Genomic DNA, 15,472 nt, shown 5'->3' on the forward strand with positions numbered 1-15,472 from the left:
CATTGCTGTCATCTATTTAGGAATTTAAAAGTTATACGAAAAGACAACAAGACAAAGAAGTAGCATTGCTTTTGATACATTCTTCAGGGTTTTGCAATTCAAAAGGTTGCTCTCAATGCTGTGGTACTAGCTCTGCCTTGGTTTTGCTTGTCTTCCATGTTCTCAACCAGAGGCAAGTGACACACCCAAATGTTGGTTGCCAGAACATATACCTCAAAATGTCTGGCCACAGCTGACAGTCCTTGAAGGAAAACATTGTCCCAAAGATACAAGCAGTATGACACAGATTTGTGATGTTTTAAGAGGGTTTAAGGGGGCGTAACATAGCTAATCTCTGCTTTCTTTTCTGTTAAATTAACATATCAGTCTCAAGAGTACTCGAAATATTTAATAAAATAACATACAAATACAAAGGCCTAATCAAGAGAATGTTTATAACCACGTCTAAAAATATACCATTGCTTCAAGCACAGCTTCAGAGCTGCTTTTTTCCCTAAATGTCACAAGGCTACCTTTCACTGAAATTGAAAACATTAATTTGTGTAAAACAGACAAATATAGGGAGCACACAGTGTTTGTGTAACTCCCATCCCTCCCAGCCAAAGAGGCTAACATTCTTTTCAGGCAACAAAATGGCTGCTGGTGAGCAAGGCAACATACTGTATGGCAGCAAATGGAACAGACGAGCTAATAATCCCAAAATTCATGTGAAATCAATAAGGAACCTGTCACCAGTCACTGTGTATGCTGCAAGAGAGGGTACACAAATATTTGCCATACTTGAAAATAATGCATCCCCCTGTATTTACAATAATGTAATGTATTTCTATTTCATCTATTGTTTAGTTGAAATGTCAGAGGAACAAGATGCAACGTGAAACAAACTTTCAGAAGAGCATTTTATTAAACACTTTTAGGAAATTCCATGGAGATAAAAGCACATGCAGAATAAAGATGACTGAATTATCAATGAAATGTTGTAGGGAGGCAAATAGAAAGTACAGGCATCCTGAATCTAATTCAAAATAGGTTGGAAGTTCATGGCACATGGTTCTACCTGCCTGCAGTAAGCAGAATTTTAGCATTGACTAAATGAAAACAAACATTTAAACACTACCAAAAGGATTGTTCTTTTCAAAGAGAACTCATATCCACAGCAGTACACACACACAAAAATGACTTCCTCACAGTTTTTTTTGCTTGTCTGAGGTTAATGTTTACCACTCCCTCAAATGACTCAACATACATTGAAGGTAAACATTGCCTTTCCAGTGTTAAGCCATTTGGCCCTTTCTCACCATCAGGGACTTCTTGTCTCGTTATTCCACAAAAATCTGGACCATCACAATGTCATGAAATACTGCCGAAGGAGACTTCATGTGAGGTTCAAAGTAGGTGCCTTACCTGTGGCCAATTGATATACTGAGATGTATTCTATTACTTGATCACTACTTCTGTAAAAACATGATACAAGGCCTATTATAGGCCCCCCAACAGTTGCACATCCCAATTTTCATGACGTTTTAGCGCCACACAGACATCCTTCACATATGTCGCTTTTCACAGAGAACACACTCATATATTTGCCTAAAGACACAATCAACTTCTTTTCCCTCGAGAAACACTTTGAATGTAAACACGACTTTACGGGATGGCATACATCGATATGATATGACAATCCTGTCATCAGTACTGCGGACTCTGTACCACAAAAAGAGTGCAGGTCAGTTCATCGATTCAGTGTTGTGATGCTGTTTGGATGGAAACAGTCTACTGAGACGGAGAGGATACCTGCCACTGACGGAATATATCAAACACCCTTTTGGACTTGTCACGAGGGCCCTGGGAGGAAAGAGAGAATAAAGAAATGTCAGATATTGTTTAAATTAAAGCTACATAGCCAAGTGGCATAGCATGTATTGCCATGCATCATGTTCTGGAGGATGTGATCTGGGCATTTTTCTTTTGTTATAGAATGCAAAGTTCAGAAGTCTTAACTTGCCTGTCCTGGACTGCTTCCTGCTGTATTAGAGTTCTTCTTCATGGGCACGAGGAGGTCGAGAGCAGCCTTCCAGCCCTGCTGATAAAGCGCCATGTCTCTATCCATAAAGGACATAGCCCCTGGATCCACATTCTCTTTTCCCACAGAGATCCAGGGACACCAGTCTCTGTGTTGAGCAAGGGGGTCAAATGCATTCTTATGCAGAAGCTCATCCTGAAAAAAACAAAGAAGTAAGGTCAAAAGAGCAGTTAGGAATAGCCAAGTAAAAGTAGGTAATACAAAACCCTTTTTGACTAATTTAGGATTAGGAACTAGGTTATACAGCCTTGTCTTGATATTGATACAGTATGAAGTGTGAATTGTGATTTTTTTCCCCCCATTATTCTTTGAAAAAGATTTTTATATATATTATATTTTTATATAGCATCTGTCTTCTGCACATGGAGCCCTGTGCCAAAATAACTATGACTACTAACTATGAAATCAGCAGTAATGTTAGTTCTTACTGGACCACCAACTGATGAGAGGCACAGGCGTTTAGGAGGGTGTTGCAGGCTGGCAGCGCCTTCAGTTCCAGAGTTGTCCCCTTGTCCTCTACCGCGACTTGCGGTCCTTTTGCCCCTGGTCAGAGGGCTTGGCAGCTCTTCACTGGGGCTTGGTGAGTCTCTGCTTCGGGCACGCAAAGCCACAGGGGAGGAGGTTCCCTCACCCTAAAACACACACAAGAGCAAGGTAAAAAAGCAGCCTGGCACGTCATAGATTTCATCCGCCACTGTTAAACATAAAGTAATTCAGATTAAAAGTGATGTATGCACATATGCAAGCCATTCTTATTTAGCAGGTCAATCTTCATTTGCTTAAAGCTTGCCTGGTCAGTGCGGGTGGAGTCCTGGCTCCTCAGCTTCATGCGACATGGAGTTGTAGGGGTGGGTGAGGCAGAAGCAGGCTGGTCGCCCTGACCCTCATGCGTGGCTGCTAAGGCAGGAACTGTTGCTTGAGCCGATTGGCCTACAGTGTTTGGCTCGCTATCGCCTCCCGTTCCCTCCATCTGGTGGAAGTTCCACAAGCCCACCTTGCGCATGCAGTATGAGCAGGTGAGGATGGGCAGGTTCATGGCGTGTAGAGCTGGGCTAAAATAGAGAAATCCATGGCTCAGACATCCTGATCAGGCAGAAGAGTGCCAATACATTTTGTGCCATGTTTCTTTCAAGTTCCTAAATCACTTTCCCTGTCCTTGCATTGTATTTTCTTCCATGTATCCAATACATCAGTGGGGATCTTTTTTTTGACATGGGAGATTAAAGGCTGATTTATAGTTGCACGTGGGCTCAACGCAGAGTCTATGCTGGAACCTACACAAGTAGCCTATGTCCTTGTCAGCATTTATACATGTGCACTGCGTTGTTGGCGGTGGTGATATAGCAGATTGCCAACTTTACTTTCCCCGTTAAACACACTGAACTCTTTGGCTCGCTGCTGTGTCTCTGGGCTATGTAGAGTGGACAGGCCAAGTGTCCCCAGGAGGAGCAGTCACCGAGCTTGGATGGCAAGGCAGTGTTTGCCACCAGGATGCTTGTGGAGGGGCAGCCCACCTTTCAGACAACCGGCCTGTGTGCTTTATCTAGAGACGCTCCCCAGAGACACTCCAACAGCAAAGAGTGGCTCAGCAACAGCCAGAGAGTTTGGTGTGTTAACTAGGGAAACTACAGACCACAATCCCCTGTGTAAGCACTGCTGGTAAGCATTGGAGGACAAGCCGGAAATGCAAGGCCACCAAGCTGACCAATTACAGTTTTTGTCGTCTGTGTGGCTGCGACGTGCAGTCACATTTCTGGGAAGGTGCGTGTCAGGCTACAGCGTAGGGCATGCATCTACGCAGAGCTTAGGCCGTATTCAACTTGGAAGCATAAATCAAGCTTAATTTCTGAGTGTGCTTCCTCTAGTTTATGGCAGTATCAATTTATTTATACTAGTTAAATGTCACATAAAAACATTCAAAAGTGTATTGAAGATTCACAACAAAAGGAGTTTTATCTCACCTGGCAGCCCAGCCACAGAGAGAAACAATGCATGCAGCCACCTGGACAGCCAAAGGTTCAGAACATGGAGTCCGTCCCTTTCTTTTTTGTTCTTCCTCGATCAGCTGCAGTATAACACTGACAACATCCTCAGTGAGTGACTGCAAAGAAATAGTAGGCATTATTTAATGTGAACAACAGAAAATGCTTTGTTTTTTTTAATACATCACTTAGACTTGACATTTTTATAATCAAACTATCCTTAAATAATCTCCTGGAATCATTCTTCCAAATCCTTTCTGTAATATGACATGGCATTATAGCATTTTTGTCAGTATCTAAAATGACACTTACCATAGACTTCAGCTGCTCTGGCTTCATGGCTGGCAGCTGCTGTGCAAGGAGACAGGCGCTCTGGAAGCGCTCCAAGAAGGCATTGAGAAGTGCTGATGGTTCACACGCTGGAACCAGCCAGAACCGCTCTGAAATGACATCAACACTCACCTTGACCATCACGTGGATAACACACTGTCTCGTTAAAGACTATTTTCTTTGTATTTACATGCAACAGAAAACAGCTGCTTGTACCTGGGCACGGAAAGTCAGGCCAGGGACAAAACTTCTCATGCTGTGTCTGAAGCTGCCTCGATATCTCTGCAATGCGGGATTCATCTATTACAGAAAGAGGGAGAGTTGCGTGACCTTTAATTTTTTGGCAGACTGGCAACATCACCCTAACCTTGCCAGAATAAAGTGCGACTGCCTTTTTCTGTCGTTGAAAAGTTTTGCTCACATTTTTCAAAGTCTATAGTTGGTTGCAGGGATGCACAAAGGAACGCCTGGCAGGTGGAGCACTTGAGCATATCGCAGCCAACGTTGATCCAGCCGTATCTGGCGCACATCAGGGGGGACAGTGTGCGGGGCTTGCCTGCCCATTTCAAACAGTGCATTGCTAAGGAAAGGTTCGCTTAGACATAAAACAAGTATCGTCACACTCCTTACAACAATTTATTAGTGATCACATGGTTGCATGCTATTGAAAAAACCCCTGATGCCTTGATGCATAAGTAAAAGGATATTGAATAGGATTCCACTCTTGAGAAAAAGGCTTCTTTGTTCGTTGCCTCACAAGGTGCTTGAGTGTTGCTTTTTACTTCCAGAACTTTCAAATCTCCTTTTCCACTGAAATCCACACAAACAGGACAAAAAAACCCACAGATCTTTAGCTTCCACACACTTACTTATTATTTGAATGACATAAAAGATGCAGTTGAGTAAATTCAAGTGTACTGTACACTGTCAGATTCTTTATTCATAGTGTATTAATAACCTTACACAGCTGGATAGCAATGCTTGGTGCATGCCTGTTTTAATTAAACTACTGATGCATGTAGGGGTTTGTTAGTTGGAGATGGGAGTTTTAAGAAAACGACCGCAAAGTAAAAGATATGAACATGCAGTTACCCAACATTACACCTGGATAAAAATGTTACGTAACAACGGAGAGAAAAAAAATGGAAAGGTTCCTTTCTTCCTTACTGCTTACCAAAGTCTGCCTCTGATTTTAGTGCACAGTAGAAATTACGAGAAAATGTATGTAACCTGGCCTTCATGGCTGGCCGGCAAGTGGACAATAGTCCAGAAATGAATAGAAAACAAACAGAACATTGTGTTACAGTAAAACTTTGGGTCCCCACCCCCTTTATCTGTAACTGTGCATGCGAGCGATAGCACGACGGCTACCACCACAAACATGTCAGGTAAATGGACTAAATACAAGCACAAGAAGTAACAATTGTATGCAAACTCCCGTTCCTGGCCTAACTTACACAGCCCTTTATCTGGGGAGACATGTGCCTCTTTGAATTACGCTGAGTGAAGGCGGCTAAAGAAGCAGAGCTGCCAAGCTAAGTGGCTAACCAAACTAGCTAATGTCAACTTGTTTCTTCGGCCCCTTTAAATCAAACAGATACCGCGAGATTGTTCCAGAAATGCACCTGTTGGCTCCGATATTTGTTGAGGACACTCCGTCATTAAGCAGCTCGCGAACTTTCTCTGGAGATGCAATTGAAGACTTTTGGTGATTTGAATTGCCGAGACGATCCCCACGACTGCCGCCGTGAGTCGCCATGATCGACTCTGAAGTTCCCCGGAAAATAAACCCTGAAACAAATCGTTCCGCTTTCCAGGACCCCGAACAGTCCTGAGCACCACCTCCACCAAACGTGCCTGGTACTTCACTGTCAACCCCGTTTTAATTTTAAATATCTGTTGGGACATACATTGCTGTATTTATCAAGTACGAATTATTAATCACAAGAGAGAATAGGGGTATAAATTGCTTAGAAATTAGTTTAGTGTCTACAGATTTAGTATATTTCTTTAGAATATCTCTCTTTAAATGTATAAACATAAGTCGTCCATTTTGATTCTCCAGCAGGGAGGTGAAATACCTCAATTTAAAGCACCTGAATCCAACAGCACAATGTAAGAGATATTCAGATTCTTTAAATATACTGTAAGTAGTAATGTGAAATAACTCAATCACAAGTCCTGCATCCAAAGTCTTTAAAAATGCAAAAATCAATTTCCTAATTCCTGCTCCCTTCACTCCCCCCTGCCTCACCCCTTTTGGGGTTTACTGATAAAATGGAGGAGCTGATTAGAAAGGCTGGCTGATAAGTACAATTCTTTGGTAAATGTACTAATCAGGGCCGGATTTACCTGTTAGGGGGCCCCAGGGCAAAAATGAGCAGTGGTCCCCCTTTGCCCTGTTAGTAATCCAGGCTTAGTTACATCCTATCACTCCTGGCATTTTATCAGTAGTGCAGTTTCAGAGCACCAGTCGACCTTTTGGCCAGAGAAAATATTCATTAAAACGAAATACATTCTCAAATATAAATGAACAGCCAACCTCTTTGAGTGGCTTTTCGTACAGAAAGACATTTTAGGTGACTAAAATGTAATAGTTGGCTTTCCGAGAACTGGAAACACATTGTGAAAGAGTCAAAATGCTTAAATAAAAATACACTCAACACCCAAAAATGTTCACAGCTACCAAAAGTACACAGTGCCATGTGTACACATTGCTGATTGACAATTCACTGTGGTAGCAATTTATCAATCACAACTTTTCCCCGCCCTAAAGCATATCTTAGTTTATCATCTATTTTGCTCTAAATGGGACCATAATCTACAAAATGAACATCATGCTGTGTTAAAGAAGACTTGAAACGAGCAATTGAGACCTTAAACTCATTAGGAAAATGTTTACTGAGGAAATAAATCAAGTGATAAGTAGGGTAATTTTCTCATAGACTTCTATACAATTAGACTTCTTTTTGCAACCAGTGCCATCGCATGCCCGGCTTTCCATTAGAAAGACTACTAGACTACATCCACTTCAATTATACAGTCTATGGTCCCAAACCCAACCCTAACCCAATATGGACACTGAGGTCATTGGGACTATTTCTATTTTTATCTATTGAGTTATTTTTTATTATAATTATTTGTTGACTTCAATCCACTTCCAATACATCCCCCCTTCATACGCTCCTCAACACACACACACACACACACACACACACACACACAGCCCTAATAACAAGCCTTCTGATTGGCTGAGCGTCTTACGGTCCGTAAGACGCTCAGCCAACGTTTGTGAATGGCTTCAAAGTGACTGAGCTGTGGGGTGATTTATAATGTTTTATCAGCACTTTAGCAGATGTTGTTTTTATTTGATGTGACATCCTTCAGGAGTGGATTGTAACCGGAGAAGATGTCGGACGCTGAAGGTGCTCGCAGCACGGACCAGCTGAATAAATTCGAGAAACTGACAGGCAGGCCGCCGCACGATGAGATGTTAGCAGGTCGGTCAACAACATTAGCAAGACATGCTAACGACAGGTTTTAACTCAACGTTGCCACATTTAGCAGTTTATTAAATACTTTGTGACTGATATCTGCTGTTCCACGGGCAATGTTGGCTTTGTAAAGAATTTAAACTGTGCCCTTATTGGTGACATTGCTAAACGTAGCCTTCAAGCTAGCACCAGGCAATGCAGCTTGTTTATCTTTAAACAGCTTGTTGGCAATGATATTCAAGATGTTATGTGTTGTAAAGTGAAAAGTGGCTGTCGTGTTCTTTCACCTTGTGTAAAATCATGGTTTTTTTTTAGCTGTACAGTCAACATAGTATATGGCCTGGCACAAAATCATTAATTAATAGGTTTTGCTGACTTGCAAACACCTTACTGGCAATGTTGATACTGTGTTTTTAAGAGATTCAGGGCTGCAAACTGCATAATTCCCTTTCAATCAATTGTAAATTATAGGCGTATTATAAAATTGTATAAATAACCTTCAATTGCTGTTCACAGTACTCGATAGATAGACATGATTGAGGTGATCCATCATGTGTGGAAAAAGCCAGGAAGGATTGACTCCTCTTTGTTTTCTAACATTTCTGACATTGTATTAGATTGTAGTGTTGTGTCAACCCTTCAGTACAGATCATTTTGCTGGTCTATTTTCACTTTTGTGTATCACAGATACAGTCTTACAGCACCTGGGTCCCTGCAATATAATGGTACACAGTCCAACTCAGGTCCCTCTGACTCATATTGACATCCAGTTGCAAAAATATCCAATGACGTAGATGAGACCATAGACAATTGCTAAACAAGATTATTTAGCTTTTATATTATACTCAGTGCCAGAACAAGGCACTTGCCATGCTAGCTACTGTAGGTAGTGCTTTCATATTATTGCTTGCCATTTAACTGACACCTTAATTACCCCTGATTGGTTTCATATTTTATTAAAATGCACTGACATTTCTAATAAACGCTTAAAGAGACCGGAGGCCGATTCCTCTAAGAGCCCAAATGCATGCTGTGAGATGTTATTAAAGTTTTTACAGTGTTTTTATTACAGATCAGGAGGAATAGCTGATGAAGAATGATTTGAGAAACAGACATGTTTTGTGCACTCTTACAACCTTTCTTCTGTTCATGTTTCAGCCATGATGGTGGAGGTCTGGGCCCATCTCACATGTCAGTAGCAAACTTCAAGCATGTAGTCATGTGTAGCTTTCTGAACACACTTTCAGCTGTTGCGCTTCCAAGTTTTGATAACATTAAGCTCTTGTTCCTCTTGAGTTTGAATGCACTTATCGAAAGAATTCGAGACCAAAGCATCTGCCTTATGGACATAATGTAATAATAGAGGCAACTGGACTGAATTAGGCCCGTGAATCGTGTGATTCCGAACTATTTGATTAGGTTTGAGACGATAATACAAAACAGCCAAACTTATGAATTCGCTTATTCGTGTTGTGTTTTCTGGCATCTTCCGTGTTGTCTTTTACATTCCTCTGTTGTCTCTGTGTGCCCCCTCTTAATTGCTGTTCATTACAAACCATGATTATTAAAAATGTATTGTTTGGCTGGAACATTAGTGTTGAGTCGGTAGGTAGGCCTCAGGTCTATTTTTAGAACATTAAACGAGGTACGTTATTAGATTCGGCTTAATGTGCTCTGTATTTTGTCATCATGCGCCTTCTAATCCCTCAGGCTGAGCATTATTTGAAATTATGTTTTATTTTCTGCTATTTGCTGAGCTTTCCTTATAAAACTCTGAGCTTTGCAGATAATGCCGCTGTGAATGTCTGATCCTGTATTTTAGCTACAGCACTACATGAGTAGGCTCATACCCTCTCTGCTTTAGTGCCATTTAATTTAAACTGCACTACATAGTCCATTCACAGTATAATGAGGAAATGCCCGTAGCTTGAGTATCAGTGACTGTTTTTACAGCTCATTGTCTCCTAGTAGATGCACTACGTTGAGTCTCAACACAATGCACAAAAATGCCATCGTAGAGAACTGGATTTGCCACTACTGCAGTGCCATTATTAAGCTTCTGATTCCATACATCTTGTTCTCACCATGTGTTTGACCAGTTTTATTTTAATTAGACAACTTCTACACAAGGTGTTCACACAGCCGCCTCTCAACAAGGATATATTGTGGTTTTATTTTTTATGTTGCCCAAAGGTTTCCTCTCACAGTGAGTTCATGCAGGGAAACTTGTGAGTCAGAATTTCTCAATTTTGTGAACGTGACCGTGAACATGTTCATTTTCATGGTTTAGCCTTTGTGACCCATGGGCGAGCATTAACGCTTTCTGTCAGGGCATGCTGGGATATCTTTTAGCATTTCTAGGTAGAGGAAGAATAAAAAAAATAATATATAAATAAGTTGAAGCAGTGAATTAGCATGATTACACCATGTGATGACTCCATGTTGATCAAAGCAGATGGATTTTAGGCCCTAAAATGGATGAATGTGCTCCTTTCTTATGACCACTCAAATGTTATAATAAATACAACCAGTAGTATTTAGTTATCTTAAACTGAGTGTTTAATTTTGACTAACTTTCTGTGTGTGATTATCTTATCAGTCCAGTCTTGGACCTGTGGGATATCTCTGTTACCATGCTCCTCCTCTCCTCACCCTGTGAAACTTTCTCCTCCCTCTCCAGCTCATCGTACTCCCCCCGCCCGCAGTGGGCATCGCTGTGTCGCTGACAACACTAACCTGTATGTGTTCGGAGGGTACAACCCTGACTACGACGAGTCAGGAGGCTCGGAGAATGAAGACTATCCACTGTTCAGGGAGCTTTGGAGGTACCACTTTGCCACGGGCTGCTGGCAGCAGATTCGGACAGAGGGCTATATGCCCACAGAGCTGGCGTCTATGTCAGGTAAAACATCATATCTAATATTTCACTCTGAATGAGATGAGATGGACTCCATAATATTTCAGTGTTGTTTAGTGTATGAAAATGCATTTGTCGCTCTGTTTCTTCAGCTGTTTTGCACGGAAACAACCTCCTGGTGTTTGGTGGCACTGGGATCCCCTTTGGTGAGAATAACGGCAATGACGTACACGTTTGTAACGTGAAGTACAAGCGATGGTCGCTGCTCAACTGTCGGGGGAAGAAGCCCAACAGAATCTACGGACAGGTAACCTCATAAAATCAGTATACTGTAGAATTATTGTAGAAGCTAAAAGAACGTTTTTCCAAATCCAGTTGGATACAGTGGATATACAAACTTGTAAGCTCTGATATTTTTTTAATGCTGATGCTTACTATGCTTTCATATCTTTTTCCTTCAGGCAATGGTAATTATAAACGGTTTCCTGTACGTGTTCGGAGGGACAACGGGCTACATCTACAGCACAGACCTGCACAGGCTGGACCTGACTACCAGGGAGTGGATCCACCTCAAGCCCAACAACCCTCCTGACGACCTGCCTGAGGAACGGTACGTCTTTGTAACGCCTGGATGTGATACAAGCTAGGGATCTTCTCAGATCATAAAACTCCTTTGACATGGCTGCTTGTTGTGTTTGTGTATCACAGGTACAGGCATGAAATAGCACATGACGGACAGAGGATTTACATTCTGGGAGGAGGAACTTCCTGGACATCTTACCCTCTGGACAAGGTACTGCACTACGCGGGGTAGACTCAACAAACATTTTTACCACAACCCTTAATCAACTTCCAGTTTAATTTGTATGACAGCTAAAGCAAAATGTGGTCTACATATGGTATTTTCCTGTCTTTCTTTTAAAGAGAACAGTGATTTTACAAATACAGTAGAGTGGTAAAAACACCATCTACTCTAATTACAGTTTTGTTTTGTACACAAGCCAAATCCATCTTAGAAATCAATCACTGCACTAAACACTCACTTAGACTCGCAGTAAATGTTGTCTCTTTTTAACAGATACATGCTTACAATCTGGAGACCAATTCCTGGGAGGAGATTACAACTAAACCTCATGACAAAATAGGTCTGCAGTCTGCACTTCATTATTAACTAAGCCAGTTTAGCTGTCATTCAAACTATTCTAACATGTCACTAACATCTGAACAGGGTATCCTGCTCCTAGGAGGTGCCATAGCTGTGTACAAATTCGAAATGGTGAGCAGCCAGTATCACCTGACTAAAAGTCATACTCCTGTTGTTAAATCTTCAGTGTGAAGTAACTCCCTGCCAGCTACATGAACAGTGTCTGATTGTTTTTCTCCGTTGTAGATGTATTTATCTGTGGAGGCTACAACGGGGAGTTGATATTAGCTGATCTGTGGAAGATCAACCTGCAGACGTTTCAGTGGAGTAAACTACCAGCACTGATGCCTGAGCCGGCCTACTTCCACTGTGCTGCTGTCACCCCAGTGAGTACCACACTCTCTGGTAACTCTGTGTATATACATTTAATTAATTGGAATATCAACTCTTTAAAGGGTAAAGTTGGTAATCTAGTCACCTAATGTAACCCATGAAATTTGTATCTATGGCAGGGCAAAGTCTCTATATTTTGGTCTAATTCCCTAATAGGTAAAGTCCTGTCTTACATTCTGTAATCATGATGGAAATGAGGGCAGATGTGAATGGCAGGGTGCAATCCATTGTACTCAGAACTCAAGCATGGAAAAGGGCAAAGGAATGACGAGTGGGAAACATCTAGCCTGTATCTTTCCGTACCACAATGATATCACCTAGTTGGTGACCAGGGATGGAGTCCCACTTGGGCTATATTATATATACAATTCACTTATTATTTTCTTGCTGCTCGGTTAGGTCTTTTCCCCCCCAAGCTCCCTGAAAAGTGTTGTATAACTTTGTAGATTCCATTTCCATTCGTGCCTTATAGAAGTCCTCGTGAGTGGTACTAATCTACTCCTCCTGTCTCATTTTAGAGTGTGAAAATCTCTCAAACCAATAGCTTTAGTTGTTTGTTGATTTTACGCATTTGCCAAACAAACATCAGTTTGCTGTGGGCGTCCATTTATATTAGGAGGCCAGAAATACCAATTCTCAGCTATCTGCTTCTGACATGCATTGGATTGCAGGGTTACAACCTGATGCCCCAGTTCATTTTTGTATTAATCTCTCTACTGTGTATAAACTTTATTTTTTTTGCTCCGTCCAAAGGCTGGCTGCATGTACATCCACGGTGGCGTTGTGAACATCCATGAGAACAAGAGAACTGGCTCTCTGTTTAAGATCTGGCTGGCTGTGCCCAGCCTGCTTGAGCTATGCTGGGAGAAGCTCCTCAAGGCCTTTCCCCATCTGACTTCACTCCCCACCATGCAGCTGCTCAACCTGGGCCTCACACAGGAACTCATTGAACGCTTGAAATAGGCCCCGCACAGTGGAGGACGGACGAATGAATGGATGGGACGGGCTGGGCCGGACTGGGAGGAGACGACAGAGCACAGGAATTAATTTGCAGCGAAATTCTCGGGAAAATGCCCTCTCCCTCCCCCGCCTAACGTAGCCCCGCCTTAAAACCAAAAACAATGGGATGCCTTTTTCTTTTCGTTTGTTCTTCTTTCCTGCAGTTTCAGTGATGATAGAGAAAATAAATGTGGAATGTTTTATGGATTTTACTCAACTCCCCCTGCCACCACCGTTCCTTACATGATGCCTTTGTGTCGAGCTACTCATCCTCCAAACTGTGACAGCCGGAAATCCTTTATTTTGCCATGTCATGCTTTCAAAGACTGTCCTCTCCCTTTTTTTTTTCTTCTTTTTTTTTAAAATTTGCCTTCTAGTACTTTTAAGAATTCTGTGCAAAGGAAGAATGCATGTGTATTTATTTGAAGGACTAAATCTGTTTTTCTGGGGGTATTCTCATCAACTAGTATTGCTGTTTGCACACTTTGTCTTGAGTATTTGTGGACATTTTCTTTTTTTTTAATAGATCCTCTTAACTATCATTTATGTCTAAAAAGTGGAAGAAAGATGTTTTTTTGCCAAATGAACCATGCCAGTGTTCTTGCACATTTTAGCCAATTAAATTCGAATCTCATATATAATATTCATTACATGCATTACTACTGACATGCTGTAGTGTTTTAGATTTTCTTTTTTAAATGTTTTTGCAACCCTCCAAGCAGCCTTTTTTTTTTTTCACCCAATGGTATCACAATCAACTCACAATCACCCGGATTTTCATAAAGTTAGCCTTGCGTAACTTTGCGAGACTAGAAGCAGACATGGTGTTCAGTGTTCAGATTCAGTTTTTTTTACTGTATGAATGCAAGCAGGTGTCTGCTTTTCTTTAATTGCCCCCCAGGGGACAAATAAAGTTTTGTTTTTTTTAATTGCTTGGAGGTAAAAACATTTAAAAAGTTATGGTATGCCTTTAAAATGGTCATGAGTAATATATGTTATTTTTGGCTAAAACATGCATGAACACTGTATGAACACTCTCCAAAAGGGTTCCATGTCTGAACACTTGTAGTTCCTGTATTTTCCATTATACAATATGTTATGTTACAGCCTCATCTGCAAAAAAAAAGTCAAAGGAAGGTGGGTGTCTTCAAGATGATTCAATTTCCATCCTGTTTGCTTGCATTTCTAAACCAAACCATGCAACACATCACTGTGAATTTGGTGCTCTTTAAAGTTAATTTAAAATGCTTTTATTCGAATAAAGACTTAATTCTGTTCAGACTTTTACTCCCTCTCTGTCGATATGGAAAATGTTTTGCACAGGGAGTCGCTTCAGTAGTAGCAGGCTTACACAAACACTGGTTTATACTGCAGTGCCTTTTTCAAACTTTTAATGAGGTTGAAATTTAACAAATACAGGCAGTATAAGATCTTTGCATGTTTAATCGAAGGGTTCATGTTGAGAATTGTTTTTTTCCAAGTAGGTGAACCATTTTCAGCAAGCCATTATGTATGCTCACTCGACATTTCAGTGGCAAAAACAGCAGTTTTATACCCTGTTTCGAGGACGCAGGAGCTTTGTATTTTGCTCCTGTTAAAGGCCAGGCAGAGTGGACTTCAGGACAGGATGCAACATGTTTAGCCTTGTGGGTATCATCCTGAAAAGCACTTCATTCAACATGTCAAATCAATGTGTTCAATACGGTTCATATGTTTTATCTATGAATTAACTTGATGCCAAATGACGTTGCATCTTAAACGTAGTGGGACTATGACAAGGAATGAGGGTTCAATTGAGACCCATGATGGGACGTTGCTCCATGGTTTGATCCGCCTGCCCCGTTCTTTCTGTTCTGCATAACTCTGCCTGATGTCATACCCTGCTTTTTATATTAACATCGTTAAACCTTTACTTTGGGACATAGATTTAAAGGTGACCACTAAAATGTTGTACAGTAGGCTTGTGTAAAATGTTGTATTGGAGTACTGTCAATAAAAGTGTTCTGTAAATAGTTTTTCTGTTCCACCCATGTCCTTTGCTTTACTAATAACTAGCATGACACATAATAATTAAAGCAAAATGTTTTATTTTAGGCTATTTTTGCATGAGCTGCTGTTTCCCCTTCTTTTCAAAGTACATGACAACTTGCATGCCATGTTTCCTGTTAGTTGAGCATACTAATGTGTGTAAAA

At 41.1% G+C, this 15,472-nt stretch overlaps 2 protein-coding genes across 3 annotated transcripts; one reads left to right on the forward strand and one right to left on the reverse strand.

Moving 5' to 3' along the window:
* Positions 1-880: 880 nt before the first annotated feature.
* Positions 881-6,186, reverse strand: zc3hc1 (zinc finger, C3HC-type containing 1). Its single transcript, XM_084346009.1, has 10 exons — positions 6,018-6,186; positions 5,100-5,202; positions 4,814-4,964; positions 4,609-4,692; positions 4,375-4,502; positions 4,042-4,181; positions 2,871-3,132; positions 2,509-2,712; positions 2,003-2,215; positions 881-1,842 (listed from the first exon to the last, which is right to left on the reverse strand). Exons 1-10 carry the CDS (start codon positions 6,149-6,151, stop codon positions 1,771-1,773), a joined length of 1,491 nt encoding a protein of 496 aa, XP_084202135.1. The 5' UTR covers positions 6,152-6,186; the 3' UTR covers positions 881-1,770.
* Positions 6,187-7,645: 1,459 nt separating this feature from the next.
* On the forward strand, positions 7,646-15,294 carry klhdc10 (kelch domain containing 10). 2 transcript variants are annotated; one of them, XM_084345364.1, is made up of 10 exons: positions 7,646-7,892; positions 9,045-9,077; positions 10,567-10,788; positions 10,896-11,050; positions 11,205-11,353; positions 11,452-11,536; positions 11,822-11,888; positions 11,972-12,019; positions 12,134-12,273; positions 13,034-15,294. In XM_084345364.1, the coding sequence occupies exons 1-10, from the start codon at positions 7,802-7,804 to the stop codon at positions 13,241-13,243; spliced, it is 1,200 nt and encodes a 399-aa protein (XP_084201490.1). In that variant the 5' UTR covers positions 7,646-7,801; the 3' UTR covers positions 13,244-15,294. The 2 variants fall into 2 exon arrangements, with proteins under 2 accessions (XP_084201490.1, XP_084201491.1); XM_084345365.1 differs by lacking the exon at positions 9,045-9,077.
* The last annotated feature ends 178 nt before the right edge of the window (positions 15,295-15,472 follow it).

This window comes from Pagrus pagrus (genome assembly GCF_965226575.1).
Source record: "Pagrus pagrus genome assembly, chromosome: 23".
Lineage (NCBI taxonomy): Eukaryota > Metazoa > Chordata > Actinopteri > Spariformes > Sparidae > Pagrus > Pagrus pagrus.

Bases quoted from the DNA above. Each gene is read 5' to 3' on its own strand.
- klhdc10 (XM_084345364.1), top strand. From the start codon at position 7,802: ATGTCGGACGCTGAAGGTGCTCGCAGCACGGACCAGCTGAATAAATTC. The intron at 7,893-9,044 runs GTCGGTCAACAA...TTCATGTTTCAG, and splicing joins GCACGATGAGATGTTAGCAG to CCATGATGGTGGAGGTCTGG. The intron at 10,789-10,895 runs GTAAAACATCAT...CTGTTTCTTCAG, and splicing joins AGAGCTGGCGTCTATGTCAG to CTGTTTTGCACGGAAACAAC.
- zc3hc1 (XM_084346009.1), bottom strand. From the start codon at position 6,151: ATGGCGACTCACGGCGGCAGTCGTGGGGATCGTCTCGGCAATTCAAAT. The intron at 4,965-5,099 runs ATATCCTTTTAC...TTAGCAATGCAC, and splicing joins CAAGAGTGGAATCCTATTCA to TGTTTGAAATGGGCAGGCAA. The intron at 1,843-2,002 runs GCAAGTTAAGAC...CTTTCCTCCCAG, and splicing joins CAGGAAGCAGTCCAGGACAG to GGCCCTCGTGACAAGTCCAA.